A 21,479-nucleotide genomic window follows, 5' to 3' on the forward strand; every position below is an offset into this window, starting at 1 on the left:
TACTAATGAAATAAAAAGAAAAAAAAAATAACGCCATGGACAAGTTGGAAGAAACCACCCAGAGTAAGCCATTTGGGAAAAGCAACCACTCCCTGTTCAGTATCCTCATCGTCATCTTCAACAACTCGTCATCCTAATCATCGTCAAAGTCGTCATCATCATCACCATCAAGTTCCTTGACACCGAATAGAGCCTCACTGACTCCATCAAGACCAACTGTAACGTCGCCAATCCAACGTCTCCAACTCCAACGTCGCCTATTTCAACATGGCCATCATCGTCGGGTCCATCAATCGATGCGCCAAAAATTCATGTCACCCGCTACCCTGCCATCAATACTAATCAGTTATAGTAATCCAATTCCGGCAGAAGAAGTCCGTTGTCAAGCAAGGGTAACGAATTCTATTAAAAAATGACCAGTGCTATTTGAAACTACCGATTGCGGTGACATATGCCGACATCTTGCAATTTGTCTCTGTTTTGTTTATATGAGAAGAGAGGCGATGTGACGAGCAAAAGTCGTAGGCACTTGTTTTTGCCTCACATTAATTTTTATTTGATATTATTCAAATTTGTCTTACGTTGGTTTTATTATTTTTATTTATTGTTATTCAAATTTGTCTAAACGTTAATTGTATTTAGTTTAAGTAACGCCACCTAGTAGTAAGTAGGGAAAAACAAAACAAATATCAGTACACTTAATTTGCAACCAAGGGACAGTAACACCGCTGTGTATTAGCTATTGTGTATGTATGCATGGTTGATCTGCCCTATAAAAGGAGAGAATTTGTGAATAAACGGAGAGTCAGCCAGCAGCCGGCGAAGAGGTAAGATCTTATTTAGCTGTTTAGGGGTTATACCTCTTACAATTAAATAATATCTCAAACTCCGAGAATAGCGGTTATACCCACTCTCGTAGTTTGCCTTTTTTTCTGGTGAGATTTACTAAAGGTTTTATTAGTCGGATAAGGGGTTATACCTCTGCCACCTAATAAAACTGTGGTAATTGAGTATTGGTGGGATTCTGTGGTTATACCCGTGCTCAGCTTACTCAATCATCTTCCCACTCCGGTACTCCCTCTTGTTGACGCCCGTGGTGGTGCCGCGGTCAACGGAGAGAATCCCTGCGGCCTAAGACGTAGAGAGTATATACGGGAAGCCCTTCCCCGTCATCGCCGTACCTCCGTGAGAGTGTACTACGGGAAGCCTTTCCCCGTCATCGCCGTACCTCCGTGAGAGTGTACTACGGGAAGCCTTTCCCCGTCATCGCCGTACCTCCGTGAAAGAGTACTACGGGAAGCCTTTCCCCGTTATCTCCGTACCTCCGTGAAAGAGTACTACGGGAAGCCTTTCCCCGCATCGCCGTGCCCCCCCTCTTCGTAACAGTGTACTACGTCTGTCGGTGGCTAACGTCATAATAAAGTGTTGTGTTAGTGTATAAAATAAAGTACGATTTATAACGTTATAAGAAAAAGAAACTGGCTTTTTAATCCCCTGGCTTAAAATAAATTTTTGTAACGAACCCTGGGAGCCGCGAGCTCTACCCCAGCGTAAGGTGGAAAAACCTGTCGTTACAGCTTATAAAGCTATTAAAAAACTATTTTTGTTCTCTACGAAGTACATACAAAATTTATACTTATAGTTTGTATGTAAATGAATTAAAATAAGAGCGATGTATTAAAATGAAATCAATCAGCTATTTTTTTGAATGTATTAGTTAGTTGGCATTTAGTTACAACTTTACCCATGATTAATTGTGCTGAAAGTAACCAATTGTGAATAACTTAAATAGGTACTTAAAAAAGTTAACACTTGGTGATCGTTTATGAATATGCGCCAATGATTTTAGTAATACCTTTTGCAATTAAATATATAAAAGTATATTTTTATCAAAATTTTTTAATGTGAAAAGGGATTAGAAAAAAGTACCCCTGATTGCCGACAAACTAATTTTTGAATTTGAAACTAGACCTAATAAAGTAAGTATGGACAAAAAATTGGCTGCCATAAAGTATTTTTTTGGTTTTTAATAAAAATGGCTGATGGCAAAGCAAAACGCAAAAAGCCAGGGTATCCCTCACAAAGGAAAAAAACATTGAAAGATGCCTACTTTCTCTAGTATAACGCTGTTAGTGACTAACGGTTGATTATTTCCTAAAACTTAAAAACGATCTCGTAAGTTAGCTTACTTAATGAAACTAATTAACTGAGAGTATATACCGATGTCATGAGAATTTAATAATTCAAAAAGATTAGTAAATTTACGAAATAATTGGTGTTTAATTCTAATATCATTGAATTCAGAACAGTGAAAGATAAGATGCTCAGAATTGTCGATCATGTTACAAAAATCACAAACATCAGACGATCTCTTACGTATCATGTGAAGGTAAACGCCACTATAACAGTGGCCACATAAGAGCCTATTAATAATCTTGATGTCAATTGGATCCCAACCAACACCCCTGTGCCAAGGTCTTGCAGGCATTTCATTGAAAAGAGAGAAGAAGAATCGTCCAGACACTTGAGATCTGGTCCTGTAAAAATCTAGCCACTCTTGATTAAGAGAATTCCTTATCCTCACAAGAGCATCCCCATACGGAAGTCTTACCTCTAAGGGAGCGCCAAGAGAAACGGCCTGTTTGGCCAGGTAATCTACCCTCTCATTGAACCAAACTCCAACATGGGCAGGAACCCATACTATATGTACCTCAATGATATGAGAATCAACTATAGAATTAATAATATCCGATACTATAAAGTTCCTCAAACTAGCACGTCCCAACAAACTACACGCATTTCTACTATCAGTGTAAATAACAAGACGCGAGTTATTATCCTCAATGGCTATATCAACAGCCCTTTTAATGGCAATTAATTCTCCAGACAGTGATAAAAGTCTCTCACGTGAACTGTACAAAAAGAAACGTCCAGTGAGAAGATTAAAATCAGATTAAAAACATGCAGTGCCATTGTTCATAATCGAGGAGTCAGTAGCAACCAAAGTAAAATTCCTCATTTTATAGAAATCAACCGACGAACGATAGTGAGCTCCAAGGACCTCCTTCGACATACCTCTGTTTCTGTTAAAGGATGACTCAATAATAATCCTAATCTTGTTACTAGTGCCACATTCACCAAGTGACGGAATCGAGTCAAAAATATCCTTGTATTTCCCGTAGACAAAAGAGTAACTGTTCTTTAGATATGAGGGTGCCGCTCTAATCAAATCCATAAGAGACGGGTTATAACACGCAACCTTTAAAAGCTCCTTGGACGCAAGATAGACCGATCTAAGATGAGATGGCAGTTCGTTGGCCAATACATAAATGGCCTGTATCGGCGTGGAGGGACAGTCCTAGACAACGTCTTAGACTTGAGTTCTGGAAGGTCTGAATCTTCCTGTCAACATAACTAGGGGCGTGGGCAGAAGTAGATCTCGCATACTCAATCTTACTCCTTATAAAAGCACGATAAAATCTCAATCCAATCTGAAGCCTTATACCTCCTCTGATGCCCGATAACTTCTTGAGAAGATTGGTAGCTGAAGAGGATTCCCTCAAAACACGATCATAATGATCATTAACAGTCAAAGTATTTCTTATGGTCAGACCAAGAAACTTAAGCGAATTCACCTGGGTAATAGAACAACCATCCACAGTGAGTCCCATATCAAATAGCCCGTCTGCCAAAAAACATAAATTTGGTCTTTGATGGATTAATACTCAAATTAAGGGAGAAACAGATCGATCGAAATTGACCAACTTTAGAATCAAGGTTAGATACCGCCTGGTCAAAAAAGGAATCAAAGGAGAGAATCAGAAAATCATCCGCATACTGAAAAACCAGGGTCCTATCATCCTCAAGAGAGTGAATACCAGCAGTGTATAGGTTAAAAAGTATCGGACTGAGGCAACTGAGGAAGTCCATTAAAAACACTGACGGACATGTTACCCATACACAGCTCCCTTTCAGAGAGAAAACATGATATCCAATCAATCAAATCCAACGAAATAGCCTGACTGAGTAGAATGTTTCTTAGTATGGAAACATTCACACAGTCCTAGGCATTGCTGATATCGATAGATGCCAAGACAACACTCAAACCCGTTGACTTGAGATATGACACCCTGAAAAGAAACTCATTCAAACACGTTGTCGTCGACATTTTCCCTCTGTAAGCAAAAGAACGAGCGGGTAAGACTCCCAAAGCATCAACAGTCATAGTCAACCTTTTCTTTACCATCATATTCAACAACTTCAAAAAAACTGAGATGAGAGCAATCGGCCTAAAGTTCCTAAAATCATCTAGTGGAACATGCCTCTTGGGAATGGGAACAACCTTAATCTTCCTCCAATGTGGATGCAAAGTACAATCAAGACAATTTATTGAAAACGTGTAAAAGAGACTCCTTAGATGCAAAAGACAAGGATTTAACCATATCATAAGTGACTCGATCCAAACCCCCCGCAGAGGCTCGTTTCCTTGAGTCAAGAACATCAGTGAACTCCTTAAATGAGAAAGGTGTAATATTCATATCAGATGGCCTAGAAGTAGAGAAAACAAAACGATCCCTAGATGAAACTTGATCCGCCAAATGTCTCAAGAAAGAACCATTAGCATCATCGTCCCACATCGATGGTCCATTGGAGTTGTAATCCTTCAAACTATTGACAAAACGCCATGCAGCAGCAGTATTTGGTTGATTATTCACTTCCTCTATTCTTTTTTTGTAATCATCACTTCTAGCTTTCCGAGCCGCCAATTTCCAGGCTTCCGAAGCATTTACAGAATCCTCCAGATTCTCCTGTGTTGGATATTTAAGAGACTTACTCCTTGCTGCAATATGTTTCCTGAAGAGACATGAAAGACCACCATTCCACCAAGCCTTGGCCACAAATTTACCGGACTTGAATGTTGCATTAGAAATTTCATTCCTAAGGGAGTTCATAATACAATCCATATCTGGTTCCAGTTCTATTGTCGACAGATTCTGCAAGAGTCTGCGTTTAGAAAGAAATTTGGTCGGTGAAACCGCAATAGCACCAATCTCAAAAATAATAGGAAAATGATGGGAACCGCCAGACCACATGCGACAAGTTCGCCATTGGACTGACATAGAAGATAGCCTAGCAAAGGTCAAATCTAAAACAGTCCCTCTGTCGCTATCTAAATGAGGAAGAAAAGTGATGGAACATCATTCAAACATACAAAAACTGATCGACTGAAAATGTCTCTAAAACAACATCCTCGGGAAGAGTCCAGCCTGACACCCCAAAGGGAATGACGAGCGTTGAAATCTCCTCCCATTGTAACATTGTGCATGCCCTCAAGAAAAGACAATAAACGCGACAATTCAGCTGCACAAGTACCAGTGGATAGACTGGGTGGAAAGTAGATCGATACAAAAGTAAAGTTTTGGTCCAAATTAAGCGTTTTTACAATAATCACATCCAGATTGGTTGAAAAACCTATCCTTCTGGCACGTATAGATTTCCTGACGCATATGGCACAACCGCCATAATTATCAGGACGAGTTTTGGAAAAAATATTGTAATTCAAAAGTTTACAGTTGGGATCTGAATCGTCAACTTTAAAAATCTCGGAAAATAAACAAACATCAACGTTATAATTGTTGATGTAAAACTCAATGGAAGACTTGTTTGATCTTAAACTCTGGACATTATGCTGTAAAATCGTCATTATTAATTAGAAGGAGAAGACGATGGATCACCAGATGTAAGTAATTCAGAAAGAGCATTAGATATTTTATTGTTGAAATCATTAAGTACACGAAGGTGGGAACCACTGCCCTCCTTGGTAAAGAAATCCTTAACAAAAGACGAGAATTCGGCAAAGATTTTCTCAAAATCCGAAACCTTAGCTTTATTCTCCCTGTAAATCACCGGCATAGAAGGGTCTGTATCAACAGGTTGAAGAAGTACATAAATAGGTACAGGCCTAGGGGGTGGAGGCTTCGCATACACTACACGATTATACCTCCGTCTGGTAAGAATCCTATTAACTTCCTGATCCCTATTCTTCACAGGGGTAGACTTAGCCACCGGTAGGGATGGGAAATTCCCATCATATTCATTAAATATATCAAACCGATTAGTCGAATATGATTTTATCACCTCAGATCTAGAGAGGCGTTTAATTGTCATAATTTTCAAAATATCATCCTCCTCGCGCCATTGGGACACAATTTCCTATCTCTGCTGGAATGAGATAGACCTCCACACAAAAGACACTTCTTAATGCAATTGCCATCACAAATCTCATTAGAACAATTCAAACATCTCTTCTTGGAACGACAACCTTTAGATGTGTGACCAAGGCGACCACAATTGTGGCATTGTCTGAGTGGGGGATAGTAAATATTAACTTTAATGTGTGAAAAATCTAAAATAATGTGCTCCGGAATGTTGCCTGAGCGAAAACCAATCTTCACAGAGTACGTTGGCGTTTCCTTACCACTGTCCTTATCCTTCTTAACAAACTTCTTAGCAGACACAATATCAACGTCAGAAGTTGCAGACTCACAAATATAATCTTCCGACAACTCCAAAGGAATGCCATGAATCACCCCATAAGAATAAACAAAGGTATCTGGAATAAAAGCCTTCAAACCAATCTGACTCAAATCTTTACCAACAAATTCATTACCAGCAGAATCAAACTTAATGCGGTACAAAGTTCTACCTACAGGAGTGATAAGACGAATGCCATTAACTGTTACCTTTCTAATCTTCTGATATAGAAAAAGAGAATTACGAATCTTCTCATTGCCAGGGTCAGCATTAGAGGAATCAACCAAAACTAAGAAATCACCCTCACGATCCCCCGGGTAATAATTTTGTATAGAAATTATAGTGTCACCCTGAATTACCCCAGATTGTCCATTGGGTACAACCTCAACTTCATTAAATACCTCCGGAACTACATCCATTCCAGCGCATCTTGAAGCCGCCATTTTAGATCTCAACTTACTCAAAAACTGAGGTACAGTGTCATCTAAATCCGTCAGGGAAGAACTGAGATCAGATGAAATTGACGAATTTAATGAGGTTACCTTATTGTTCTTGGCCAAAGGTGCCGAGACATCAGGAGTAGAATTTGTCCTCTTCACATTACCAAGCGATTTTCTAAAATCAGTAATCAAATTCGATTGAAAGAAAATTTCCAAATCCGGCTGTAATGCTGTGTGAGCAACAGGGGACGCAGCGTCGTCCCCCATCCTCGAGATTTTTTTTTTAACACGCAACTAAGATATTAATAATCACGTAAAAATTAGAAAAAAAAACACCAATTCAAATCGAAATTACAGATCTTTATTATTTTGTAGGAAAATTCCACAGTAAAAAGTAACTGTAAACACTAACACGCTTTTTTTATTTTTTTTTTTAATTCTCTTAAAAGTCAACCGTACGCCACAAGCGAATAGAGAGAAGTGTGCCACAAAGTATAATTTTAAGCAATTGTTTAACCCTCTGGCTCTGGCACCAATATTTTTCTACGAACCCTGGCACTATTTACATTTGTAAAACGTATTTACAAATGTAAATAGTTTTTTTCTTGTATAATACATTTAATTTCCTATATAATCATATTGTTAGGGATACTCAACCATTAGGGATACTGGTGTAGCCGTCCTTAATGTCACCACAATATAACCAGGCTTCAAATAACTAGTACCAAAACAGTGTTTAAAATTGAGATATTTACATATATAAATAGTAGGCAGGGTCGAATTGTATGGACGATAAAAAAGTAAGAAATCGTATAGCAGAAATGCAATCTACGGAAAATTCTAAGAAAGTTTCCTCAAGAAACCATAGGTCTAAAATCAAATCCTATCATGCGCATTTCGACTTTTATTCAATGATATTTCAGTATATATATTTTTTTTAATTGTTTTTTTTTTTGGAAAAAATTCGAAATTCGCAAGATAGGATTTGATTTTAGACATATGGTTTCTTGGGGAAAATTTCTTAGAATGCGTTTCTGCTATACGATTTTTTATGAAACAAATTGACCCAATAAATAGGGTTGTAGGCGATATTCAAGTGTTTGTTTTTTATGTGTTTTTTGCCTGTTTTTTGAAAGTAAAATAAAAATTTTCTTTTCGGATTTATATTGAAACGACAATAAAAAACTCAAATTTGTTGTTAATATAAATTCCCAAATGGAAATTTTTATTTTCTAAAACAGGCAGTGAAATTATTGTGCATCTGATTTTTAAGTAATTCTTCTAGGTTACAAAACGCGCGAAACCCCATCATAAACAATAGGTTTTCTTCAACATTTTTCAATGAAAATTCATTTTTTAAATAATTTTTATTGCAAAAAGCTATTGATATGATTTAATTAACATATAAAAAGATTTGTTTATTGAGTTTTATTTAACAAAAAATTCTGATTTATTTTGTTGAACTTTAATATCAAGAAAAATTGTAATTTCCACTAAAACCTTCCTTTTGGTGACCCTGTTATGAAACAGGATGTCTACAAATACAATATATTTAAAGATCACTCTATTGTGCTACGGGCGGAATATTAATTAGGTATGACTACATAATTTAAAAAATATTTGTTTTTTTTCAGATGCACCATTTAAATAAACCGTTTTTTGTATGGAGAAAACTCTTGTTGTTAAATATTAAAAATAATAAGACTTCCCAAGACATAAGAATTTTAACTTGGTTGTTTAGTCAACATTAAATTTTACAAAGTGCATTTGCATCATGAATTGTGAAAAATATTTGTTTAATTATGTAGTCTAAAGAGGATATAATTTGTTTAAATATTTCAAATGAATCTTAAAACAATAAAGTCTGACAATAGGTTCATAAAATACGATTATTTAAAGTTACAGCGCATGCAAATTTTCACGATTTTTACACAAATTTCAATCTTGAATAAAATCGAGTTTTTCAAAATTTCAAAAAAAAAAAAATAAAATATCCAAAGGAATAGAATGGGTTACCGAATATGGCCAAAATTGGACGACCCAATGTCAAAAACTTGTGTGTTTTTTGAGATGTTTGGAGGAATTCGTGATATTGATTTTGACATAATTTTTTACGTGAAATCGATCAGAATACAGATTTCTTTTAATATTTATCTTGAAGTAAACTTCGGCACAGCCGAATATAGCACTCTTACTTTTTTAGTTTTATTTTTTTGAATTTTTTTAATAGAGTTAATCGGCAAGTGAAGACGCCAGTTTTTTCTAGCTTTGAACATTTTCAATACTAAATGTAAACGAAATATTGGAATGTAGTAAAACTAGAAAGCACATATATAGACTGACATATTCATCAAAATTATATCTTCACTTCGGTACTACCAGAGTCTGACATTCTTGACCTTCTCACCCTTATAATTTAGATCATTACCTAATTGTAAGTCGTCCACAACTTTATTTATGATGTGTGGGCTTGTTGGTCTTTGATATCCATTGGGATCAGGCGATCCTGGGGAAATTGGAGAACATGGCTCACTTTGCTTTAGACTTCCAGATATGCTATCCATCCTAAAAGTAGTAAATATACCATATTGTAAATGTACGCACATATGTATGTGATTCAGAGACTTACTCAACATGACGATGACTTGCAATTAGCAACTCAAAATCGTGACCAAAAGACTGAATTGCATCTACTAATAAGAAGCCATGAACAGACATGTTGATACTAATTTCTCCAGTCTTTTTTGTTATTCCTGCTTTTGCGCCGATAATTTGAAGTTCGGCGATGCTTTTTTCTCTCGACTGAACTTCTAGAATCATCTGACCTATTACAAATTGGAAAATTGTAGTATTTGAACTTTCCTTTATTTCATTATTGTCATCGGATAGTGTTTCACCATAAGGCACATTATTAGGATTTAAGTCTGAGTTAATAGTTGGTTTGTATATTTCCAATGTAATTTGATTTAAAATTCGTAAGCTTTCCGTTATTTTTTGTTCATTAATATGTGCAACGATTTTGGTCAGATTTCCAAACAATGTTATCGCAGGATATTCAGGATCAGATGTATTAATAATGCGCCTTTCTACCTGAATTGATATATTAAATTTGTCCAGCAAATGAAAACTAGACGACGTTTTGGAACAGACATATCCATATTCTCGATTTTTACATACAAGAACTTGTAGGTCAGTAAGATTTATTTTATATTTATCATATATTTCACTATGTAAAGTATTTTCTAATCCAGTGTCTTTGTTTATGACAAATTTTGAAATGGTGGACATCTCGTGGCTCGTTGACGCAATTGTTGTCGGTAAATCAGATGGACTAACTTTTGATCCCGGTGGTGTTGAACATGGCGTCATAAAAAGTTCATCTTCACTATCCACATCCACATCTGCAGGATTGTCTTTAAATAAAGCAAAACTACTACTATCGCGTTCATTTTTAAAAAGCTGAAATCGGCCGAAATCTATTACAAATACAGATGTGTTCTTATCCTTAAAATTGTCTACACATATTATTCTAGGCGCTGAAATGTCAATCTCAAAAGACCACTTTTTCCTATAATCCTAAATGAGAAGTATTATTTAAAAATTTAAAAGTAAAAATGTGTTATTTATTGGTTTGTGGCTTATTAATATATTTACCTTTTGTCCTATTAGTACACTTTTCCAGTTCTTAAAGAATTTCAAACGAGACTCGTTATGTTCTTTTTCGGAAATCATATATATATTTGTTTTTAGATCATTGATCGGGTTTGTGAAAAAGCTTATTAGCCATTTAAATGTACTTTCGTTATAGACTACATCAAGACTTTTAGAGTTAATTGTTAATCTGTAATCCGATTGATGTTCGGCGGGATTTTTTTCATATTGCAACTGGAACCATGGTTCTTTACCGTCAATTATATCTTTTTTTGTAAAAAGTCCTATAAAATTACTATACAGGGATTTCTGGTTTTCTTGAATTTGTGGTCTTATTATGTATGGAAATTCCGTCAAATTCGTTAGTTTATCATTTAAACATACTGAACCCAATGATATTCCCACGCAATACGAAGTGTATTTTGGTTTAATTTCTATAAAAGATAGAAGATTTTGAAACTCCATTTCTAATGCAACCATATTTTGGGTAATTTGCCCTGACATCAAAGAGATCCGACCCTCGGAAAGAGCAAAAGTAAAATTTGCAAATATTGCATCTCTATTTGAGAATGTGTCATTTTCAATTGTTTCCTTAATAGCAATCAGAATATCATCCTCTATTTTTTCATAGTTTTCATCGTCTGCCGTTGAAGTGTTCCCATACCAACCAAGCCAATTCGGAAACCAATGGTACAAAATACCTTTGCCTTGGTTCAAGTTTCTACTTCTCACATTTAATCCTTTGGCAGAAAGATTACCACAACTGATTTCCCTAAGAAATTTAAGTTCGTCAAGACATCGAACTTTTTCCATTTCTATTTTAAACTGTTTATCCTCTTTTGATATACTTTCCGTTGGATTAATTAGTAAGCGTTTATATATATTGATATAACGTATGTTCTCTTTGGCAATTTTCCACTTTTCCTCGCTACTCCGAAAATTAAATCCGTGACATGTCAATGCATATTTCCACCAAATTTTTGCGTTTCCTCCAACTTTACTACTCGGTCTGGAAATTTTAAACGATCTTATTCGTTTAATTCTCTGAAGAAATGATATGCATTTTACAATTTCCTTATACTGCACCTTAAATATAACAAATTTGAAATAGTTACTTATATATAAGTATATACATATATTATTATGAATATCGAGACCTTCCAAATAAACCAAAGAACAATATGATAGTGAAAACGATATTACATTATGGGGATGATTATATTATATTTTGTTCAAGACGTATTAATAAGGTGACCGTTGTTTTTGCATAGTTGTATTTGTTGCCGCGACGCACATACCTTGTTAATTCGCTTTGATTTTATTATTAAAAACGATGTTATCATACTATCTTTACAAATATTTTGCTTCCAATAATGAATAAATAAATAAATTCCAAATAATTGAATAAATTTTTAAACAGAATAAGACAGGAATAATTTAAAATAAAAATTCAACCAAACAACATACGAAAGCAGAAAACAAAATTAATATAAAATCATTTAATAAATACGCGAACCTTATTTCAATTTTATGGTGAATTAAACTACACACATGTAAAAATTCAAATATTTGCAACTAAAAATATATATATGTACATTAGGCTAGGTCGATTTGTATGGACGATCAAAAAGTAAAAAATCGAATAGCAGAAACGCAATCAAAGAAATTTTCTTAGATTTTTCGTGAAAAAAATCGACCGACCCTAATATACATACATTACACAGAAAAAAGTTTCAACATAAATATTATGATTCGAATTCATTGATTTCAATTCATAACATTTATAAATAATTTCTTAAATAGTATGATTTTTTTAATATTTTATGTTTTGAAATAAAATCTAGAAGGCTTGAAAAATATAATTTCAATTTCATTTTTATTTTTATGTTGTTCAAAAATGTTTGAAATTTTTAGTTTTTTTATGATTTTCAGCTACAAAATGATATAAAAAGCGCGAAAATGATTAAATTGATTTAAGAGGATGAAATGCTTTTATATTTATGAATGTTTTATTATGTTTAATGATAATTTTTAAGTTTCAGATATTCTCCTTTTTATCTTAAAATATTGGCCAATATATGGCTATTATGCAAATATTCTTGCACTAATTCATTATATAATACAATTAAAATGCAATTTATTAAAAAAATTAAGTAAAAAATGCAAAAATTTCCATCATGTAAAATTTTATAATATTTATGAACATGTTCTTATTTGGGAAAAAAAGTCAAGTTCGATTAATAATATTTATTACAAAATTCATTCCAATTATGAATTTCTTTTTTCTGTGTAGGCATATAACTAATTTTGACGAATGTTATATAAGTAATGAAAATCATTATTTTAGGACTTTTGGAATAAAAAACATCACGCACCAACACCAATTTCTAAAACAAACCAATGTTTTTTTCTCTGGAAAATTATATAAATAATTTCAACTTTTTTTTCCAAGTGTGGGGAATACTAAAATTATCTTTTGAACTATGACCGCAGTTATTATTAATTATAAAAATAACTCAACGAATTAATAAAATGTATTGTATTTCAAAGTCACCAAAGTGATATTTATGTGCAAAGCAAAAAAAATTTTCAAATTATGAAAGGCAAATCAACGCTTGAATTTTTGTGCGTTTGTTTGGTTCAGTATTTGTACATAAAACAAAAACAAATTTTTGTAATGTGTTAAATGTTGTTTTTGCTTTGCACATAAATATCACTTTGGTGACGTGATTTACAAAATTAGGGCCTTAATGAAAAACTTTATTGCGTTTGGTGTATGGACTTTTTTAACAACCGCGAAAAAATAATAACTTATTTCCTTTCCCAGGAGGAAATTAAAAAAATCTTTCCATTCCCGGGAATTGTACCAGCGTTTTAAAAGAAGTATAAAATAACTATATTTGGTTATACAATGTTGGTAAAGCTTTTTTAAGTGTTTCCAATTTAATAATGGCATTTGATCGGTATTGTCACATTCGTAGTTTTAATCATTATAAAATCAATAAATTCTTTCATTAACTAAAAAACTTAGGAATTTCGACTATGTTAAATATACAAAACATGCTTAGTTTCGAAAGAGAAATTTTTCAAATCTGATTGTAGATAAACAAATATAAACCACTATTATTGTTATTATTTTTTCTAAATATGAATATCCCTAAAATTTGTAATGTTAATAATTCATTTAAGACCATAGACTTTAAATTTGATTCATTTAAAAAAATTCTGTTATTTCAACCGTAATTCTTCTATGCTAACTGACTATCTGTTGCTAGAACCGAAAAAAATCTATGAATATAATAGAATAATTAAATTAGCAACAAATTTGGCCATCCCAACGAATCTGAATATTGTAACTTTTAGAAGAAAACTTATAAAGAAATTCCCGAAAATTCACGACAAACATTTCCCAAAAACCAAGCCCTGGATGGATATACAGTCAAAAAAATAAAAAATCCAATTTTTACGATTTTTAAAACTTTTCTGGGAATCGCGGGATTCCTGATAACAAAATTAAAACGTTAAAAATTTCCAGAAAAATATTGTACAAAATTTTGATTTATTTTTTTTTTTAATTTTTTAGTATTTTTAATTTTCAGGATATATGGGAAGAAAACGAATCCTTGCCCCGAATTCATCCAAATTTGGTCAAAAAGTTCCAGAAAATTATTGTCCAAAATTTTGATTGATTTTTTTTAAAATTTTTTAGTTTTTTTAATATTCAGGATTCAGACACGAATCCTTGCTCCGAATTTGTTCAAACTATGGATTTTACTATCTTTTATCAGTTCAAGTAAGTGTGCCAAATATCATGTCTGTACGACAACTTCTTCTATTTTTGGCCAATCGTTATATGAAATCAAAACAAAGTGCGACGCCGGCTGACAGGAGCAGCGAAAAGTTACGTGTTCAACTTGGGTCCGGGGTATCATGAGCTGAAATCGAAGTTAATCAAATTGTTAAGGCGTACAGTCACGCGACAAGAAGTGTATCGCCAACTGCAAGCGCGTAAACTACTGCCCAGCGAAACTGCGTTAAGCTATGTAATAGTGATGCAAACTATTGCCATCCAATCCAATATTGATGAGCCGGAGCTGGTAGAATTTATTATTAATGGTGTTCCCGACTTAGGAAGTCACGTTACTTTCTTGTACGAAGCTCATACGATGGACGAGTTGATCCGACAGGTTCGAGCAGAGACGCCGTCTTGCTGCAGCGGGCCTGAAGAAAATGGCAGTAGTAGGGGAGAGGGGGGCACGTTTGCACAGGGGCACGTTTGAACAGGGGCACCTTTGAACAATGTTAATAAAATCTCACTTAACAATTTTTTGCGACCCTTAACCGAGTTTTTCACATGGCAACCTTGTTTTCTAGCAAAGTCAACAACTTTCGCTAGTTTTTTGAGTCGTCGACCGAATGTAGTTGGGTGACCATGTTTTTGCAGTAAATTTTGTAAATTTTTTTGTAAGAGTGATTTCTTTCGTGAAATAAATTTATTGTTTTTTATTTTTAAATGTTAATGTTTATGTTTTTTCGTCATAACTAAATCGAATTTATTATATATAAAGAAAATAGAACTGCTTATGGTATTTTTGTACATAAACGCTACAAGATAAAAATTGCCGTTCAAAACTGCCCCGTTATGGGGGGCACACTTGCACATAATGACTTCATCATTAAACAAATAAAAAAATATATAAATCGAAATAAAAATCAATTACTTGTAGTAAGTCTACAAGTAATTAAGTTAAGTTCACCCCGACTCGATCAGGTACACCGCGTTTGTCACACCTGAGGTATTTCAGCGGCTTACAACTATGGTTCTGCGGCCACTTATCGATGCTGGGAGGATTGTAGTGTATATAGATTAGAGATTTTATCTCAGATGAAGAGCTCGAAAAAAATGAAAATATTTCGATTGCGAAAAGGCTAACAGATAAGGTACAGTTTTTACCAGTTTGTACATTAGGCTGGGTCGATTTGTATGGACGATCAAAAAGTAAAAAATCATATAGCAGAAACGCAATCTACGGAAAATTCTAATAAAGTTTCCTCAAGAAACCATAGGTCTAAAATCAAATACTATCTTGCGCATTTCGTCTTCTATCCAATAAAAAAAACTATTAAGAAAAAATAAATACTGAAATATCATTGGATAAAAGAAAATCATTGGGGAAAATTTCTTAGAATTTTCTGTAGAATACGTTTCTGCTATACGATTTTTCGTGAAAAAAAATCGACTACCCTAAAGTACATACTTTATAGTAATTTCTTCTTATATAATGTACTCATGAAGTCAATTGTAAAGACATAATTATGTACGTTTCTTTCTTATAATTTTCGGGATTTTAGATTTCCCGAAAATCCCGAACACCGATTAGCATCTCTAATATAGATGATATATTCATCGCCATTAAGACCATTGATGAACACGTTGAGGTATTGCGAGATGTTTTAATGCTGTTGAGGGGACAGGGGTTGAAAATCAATTTAGCAAAATGTAAATTTTGTTATGGTGAGATTGACTATCTGGGATATCGGGTGAGTGGGTTGAGAATATGGCAGAATGATGATCATATACTGTCCATACAGAACTACTCGCACCCACGAATTCAAAGGAGACTCAGCGGTGCTTTGGATTATTTCCGACGTTTTGTACCGAATTTTTCTAGGATTGTGAGGCTCCTTACGGATCTTACCAAGAAAGATTGCACGTTTGAGTGGACTGAGTCTTGTACCGAGGCGTTCTGTGAGTTGAGGGACCGTGTGATTAACGCGAATATACTGTCAGTGTATAGATACTGAATTGCATACTGATGCTAGTTCGAAGGGATTTGGTCGGTATTCCTTCAAAGGCAGGATGATGGGAAATTCCATACCGTTGCATATTATTCGAAATCTACTTCGGAGGCGGAGTCTAGGTACCATAGCTTTGAGTTGGAGACTTTGACTGTGATATATGAGTTGAGAAGGTTTAGAATGTTTTTGGAGGGCAGGAAGTAAATTATAGCAGAATCAGTTGTATGTGCCCAGGGAAATGGAAGAGAGTATTATTAGGCTTACGCATGAGCCGTGTCTCATGCCGATTGGGTAGATAAGTTGACATAGGTGGAGTTCGCCATTAACAATACCGTGCATAGCACAACTAGGCAGACACCCAGTGTGATGTTGTTCGGTGTAGAAAAAAGAGGGGAAATTGTAGATGAACTTACTAAGCATCTGCGAGTGTAGGATCAAGTATTAAAATTATTGAAATATGTTGGGTCAAAGATTAAAATAATATATATATTTTATAATTACTGATCTAATCAAATAATATATTTTTCAAACTCATAGAAAACAATATCAGAAACTAATTTGATCCAAAAACAAGTAAAAGAGCAATATTCGGCTGTGCGTATCTAATATACCCTTCACCAAATTATACTTCAAAGTGTTATACCCCGCCAATTTTTGCATTCACTAAGGTCACCTTTCTTTGGAATGGTAACGATGACGCCCTCTTTCCATGACAGTGGGATGTTGTCCGTAGTCCAAGCTTCATATATTAAAGGCAATATGTAGTGAACCAGTTCTGGGGTGTATTTGAATAGCTCTGCTGGAAGATTGTCAAGGCCTGATGCTTTATTGTTCTTCAACTTTGCAATTGCATTTCTGACCTCCGCCTCTGTAGGTGCTGTTGTTGTTATAACTCTGCTCGGGTTTCGTCTTAACAATAATTCATCATGTACAGGATTGACATTTGTCGATGCTGGAGATTCAAAGCACTCTTTCCACCTCTGAAGCTGTTCATCTGTTGTGGTAAGCGTTCTTCCATTTACGTCCTTGATGTTGGGTAGGGACTGTAGTCTTGACAGCTATGTACACTGCGCGAGAGTTACCACGTAATGCTGCATGTTCGACCTCATTAGCGATGTTGTTATAAAACTAGCGCTTATCTCTTCGCACTAATTTCTTCACTTTCTTCTCCGCATTGTTATAGTTTGTCCTTACGAGAAGTAATTCTGTGCTATCAGTTGTGGACTACAGTCTAATGTTCAGAGTCCTCCTTTCCTCTATTGCGCACCAAGTTTCATCACTTATCCATGGTTTAATATGATGTTTACTGCTACCAAGGATATTTTTTGCACATTCTCGGCAAGTTGTGACGATATTCTCCCAGCTGTTCGTGATGTTACGATCCAGTCTATTACACACATCGTTTGAGTATGCTGTTGCGATTGCTGGGTTCTGCAAACGATGTACATTGTATTTATCCCTGCATGCCTTATGATGATAGGAGGCCTTTGATCGGAGTTTCACAACACCGATCACAAGTTTGTGATCACTGTAAATGTCAGCTCCTCCATACGACCTTACGTCCATAAGGCAACCTAAGAATCGTCTTAAGATATCGTCAATATACAGCTGATGTGAAGCACATAAATCTATTAGACGCTCGCCGTTGTTGTTGCGAGATGATCCAAGCCCTTTGTCACCCATGATGGAGCGCAAGTTCGAATTGTCATTCCCGACCTTAGCGTTCATGTCGCCAAGAATGATTTTAATGTCACTTTTATTTGTCCGTGAGATTACCATGTTCAATTCCTCGTAGAATTTAGTTTCGTCTTCATCATTTTCGGTTGGTGCGTAGCACTGAAAAACGACCATGATGCGGTATTTAGTCTTAAACCGAGCCATAATAAGTCTATCCGATATGTGTTCATATTCCAGCATGGCCTGTTTCATTGGATGTGTCATTAAGATTCCCACCCCACGTATGTAATTGACGTTGTTGCCACAAAAAAGAAAGTGGTGTCCAGAGACAGTACGAAGCTCTCCTTGACCCTTCCACCTAACTTCCGAAAGACCCAAAATATCCAGGTGGTAATCTTCCATCGTCCTGCATACTTGATCAAGACGTGAAGTTTCCGCCAGTGTTCTTACGTTCCTTGTTCCGATTCTTGTCCTTGTCCGATAGCCAATTGGTTGTGCCGTTAAATCCGTTAATATTATTTCCATTGTAGTATCGTTAATCAGTTAAATTTGAGATGTGCGGTTGATTGGACCACAACATCCGATGTCCAACTTACTATGGTCTTATATTCGTCGTTGCAAAGGTCTTTGAAAAATCTATCATTAGATATCCATATTGTCTACTATATATTAATGACTTAGTAATCCAGATATAGGTCAAAAATAGGTCAAAAATCGAGTTTGTCCTGGTTTTTTCTTCATATCTCAGCCATTTGTGAACCGATTTTGCTGATTTTTAATAGGAAACTTCTCGAAAGCATGTCTTACAGAATTATTGAAGATTTGGGTTCTGAAGATATCTGGGGTCTTCAGAAAATTGATTTCAACAGACAGACATGGCTTAATCGACTCCGCTATCTATAAGGATCCAAAATATATATACTTTATAGGGTCGGAAAATTATATTGTGGAAATTACAAACGGAATGACAAACTTACATATATAATAAAAAGTAAATATTTACAAGTATTTATAAACAAGTATTTATAAACAAGTATTTATAAACAAGTATTTATAAACAAGTCCCTACATCTACTCCCCTTTCAGTTGAAGAAACATGCTTCTGTATTAACTCTCTAACCGGCCAATTTTATTTTGAGGTAAAAAAATATACCGGGTTGTTGTTTGAATAAAAAAAATACGTTGGAATACAAAAAAACAAAAGATACGTGCACGTTCATATCTATCACAATAAGTAAATTGTTTGTCTCTTTACACATATTTACCGTTATAACGGGAGAAATAACCAAATAAAGCTGCATTACATACATTTAACATACCCCGCGTAAAGGCAGCCTTGCCGGTTAGAGGGTTAAAATGTTTATATTGAATGTAACTTTTTGTTACATTGCACGGTGGTAAATTCCGGCCAAAAATGTTTTTTTTTGTTTTTTTAATTTTTATAAAATTTTGATGGCAAATTTTTCTTAACACTTCAGATTATACAGTATCATAACTATTTTGGCTATAAAGTAACTATATGGTTATTTATAGAGCTGTAAAGTCAAAGGTTTTTTGTTGTCATTTTAATATTAGAAAAATGTGATTTTTTTACTCTTAAATTGAAGTAGCCTGTGCTTTTTTCTTTAAAGTTTTTTTTGCAAATTAGCACATGCTTCTATAAAACATTTAGCAGTTAACCATTCTACGTAGTTATTAAGGAGTTTTTGCATGTTATTTATTATACAAAAGTGAAATGATTTGGAACTAGTTAAAAATCTATAGAAACTAAATTAAAAAAAGTTTGAAAGGCCAGAACAAATTAAAAGGGGCTATTAGAGGTTAAGTGTAAATTACATTTAATACTATAAAGTATCAGGAGTAAGCACTATAAATTTCAGCTGCAATTATTTGCCATTCCAATAACCATAACGATTTCAGTGCCTACATATTTTACACGTTTTTTTTTGTATTTTTTTGGTCAATTTCAAAAATTGTGTAAGGTTGAGAGTTATTTACGTCTATTCTGAATTGGCCAAACCATGTATTTGTATGTCGAAATTTCTTCAATGGATCATTTATGTTATTTTTAATTATAAACCTATTTGAAGCCATTTACAAAAATGACATACTTTTTTCTATACTTTTATAACGTCAATGTTTATTTGGCCAACTCCTATATGCAATTGATAATATTTTTTTGCGATGGATCAAGTGTGTTTTTTTTTTAAATGTACACCAAATTTCAAATTTTACATGAATAACCTAACTTTTTCGATAGTTTCAAAACGTCCACGTTTGTTTGGCCAAACCCTGTATATGTATTCCGAAATTTGTACGACCATTTTTTTTCAATCACTTATGCTATTCTTCATTTTTGGACTAAGTTTCAGGCATTTACATGAATAACATAATTTGTTCGATGCTTTTAACACGTCCATGATTGTTTCGACAAACCCTGTATATGTAATCCGAAATTTGAATGACCGATTTTTTTTTCGATCACATATTTTATTCTTTATTTTTGGACTAAATTTCAGCCACTTGCATGCAATTTTTTTGATACTTTTAGAACGTCCATGCTTTTTTGATCAAACCCTGTATTTGAACATCGAAATATTTATCGATCGGTTGGTTATGTTATTTTTAATACAAATACCAAATTTCAAACATTTTTATGAAGAAATAAAGAAGTTATGGATTTTTGGCCGGAATTGACCACCGTGCATTGTTGCAGTCTGATTAATATTTTCATTATGGTATCTGTCAATATCAACAAAAGCGGGCTTTAAATTATCGATTGATATGGAAATAACAGAATCGCCTTTCTGAATTTTAAAACATTTATCATTTTTATACCCTTCACCTTCGTGAGAAGGGTATATATAAGTTTGTCATTCCGTTTGTAATTTCCACAATATAATTTTCCGACCCTATAAAGTATATATATTCTGGATCCTTATAGATAGCGGAGTCGATTAAGCCATGTCCGTCTGTCTGTCTGTCTGTCTATCTGTTGAAATCCATTTTCTGAAGGCCCCAGATATCTCCGGGATCCAAATCTTCAACAATTCTGTCAGACATGCTTTCGAGAATTTTGCTATTTAAAATCAGCAAAATCCGTCCATAAATAACGGAGATATGAGCAAAAATCCGAGACAACCTCTGAAAATTTCATCAAAAAAACAATTTATTGCATGCTTTGACAAAAAAGTAACAAACCGTATGTTTGGATGTGTATTGGTTTCCTTGCTTTGCGTATTTTGTTTTTTTTGTGTTTTGTTTCTTTTGGCGTTGTTGTTGTTTTTTATTCAACTAAACGTATGTTTGGTTGTGTGTTGGTTTTATTGCTTTGCGTATGTTGGTTTTGTTTTGATAAATAAGCAACAAAACGTATGT

The 21,479-nt window shown here is 34.3% G+C and overlaps 1 protein-coding gene across 2 annotated transcripts in view; it reads right to left on the reverse strand.

Annotated features, from left to right (window-relative positions):
• Positions 1–21,479, reverse strand: part of Vps13D (vacuolar protein sorting 13D) — an 862,750-nt gene that overhangs the window by 729,127 nt on the left and 112,144 nt on the right. For both annotated transcript variants that reach the window (XM_065502881.1, XM_065502880.1), the window contains exons 3-5: positions 10,629–11,711; positions 9,604–10,550; positions 9,403–9,539 (exon numbers count right to left, since the gene is read on the reverse strand). In XM_065502881.1, the coding sequence (XP_065358953.1) occupies positions 9,403–9,539; positions 9,604–10,550; positions 10,629–11,711 (2,167 nt within the window). The remainder of the gene's footprint in view (positions 1–9,402; positions 9,540–9,603; positions 10,551–10,628; positions 11,712–21,479) is intronic.

The sequence above is a fragment of the Calliphora vicina genome, chromosome 3, assembly GCF_958450345.1.
Source record: "Calliphora vicina chromosome 3, idCalVici1.1, whole genome shotgun sequence".
NCBI lineage: Eukaryota > Metazoa > Arthropoda > Insecta > Diptera > Calliphoridae > Calliphora > Calliphora vicina.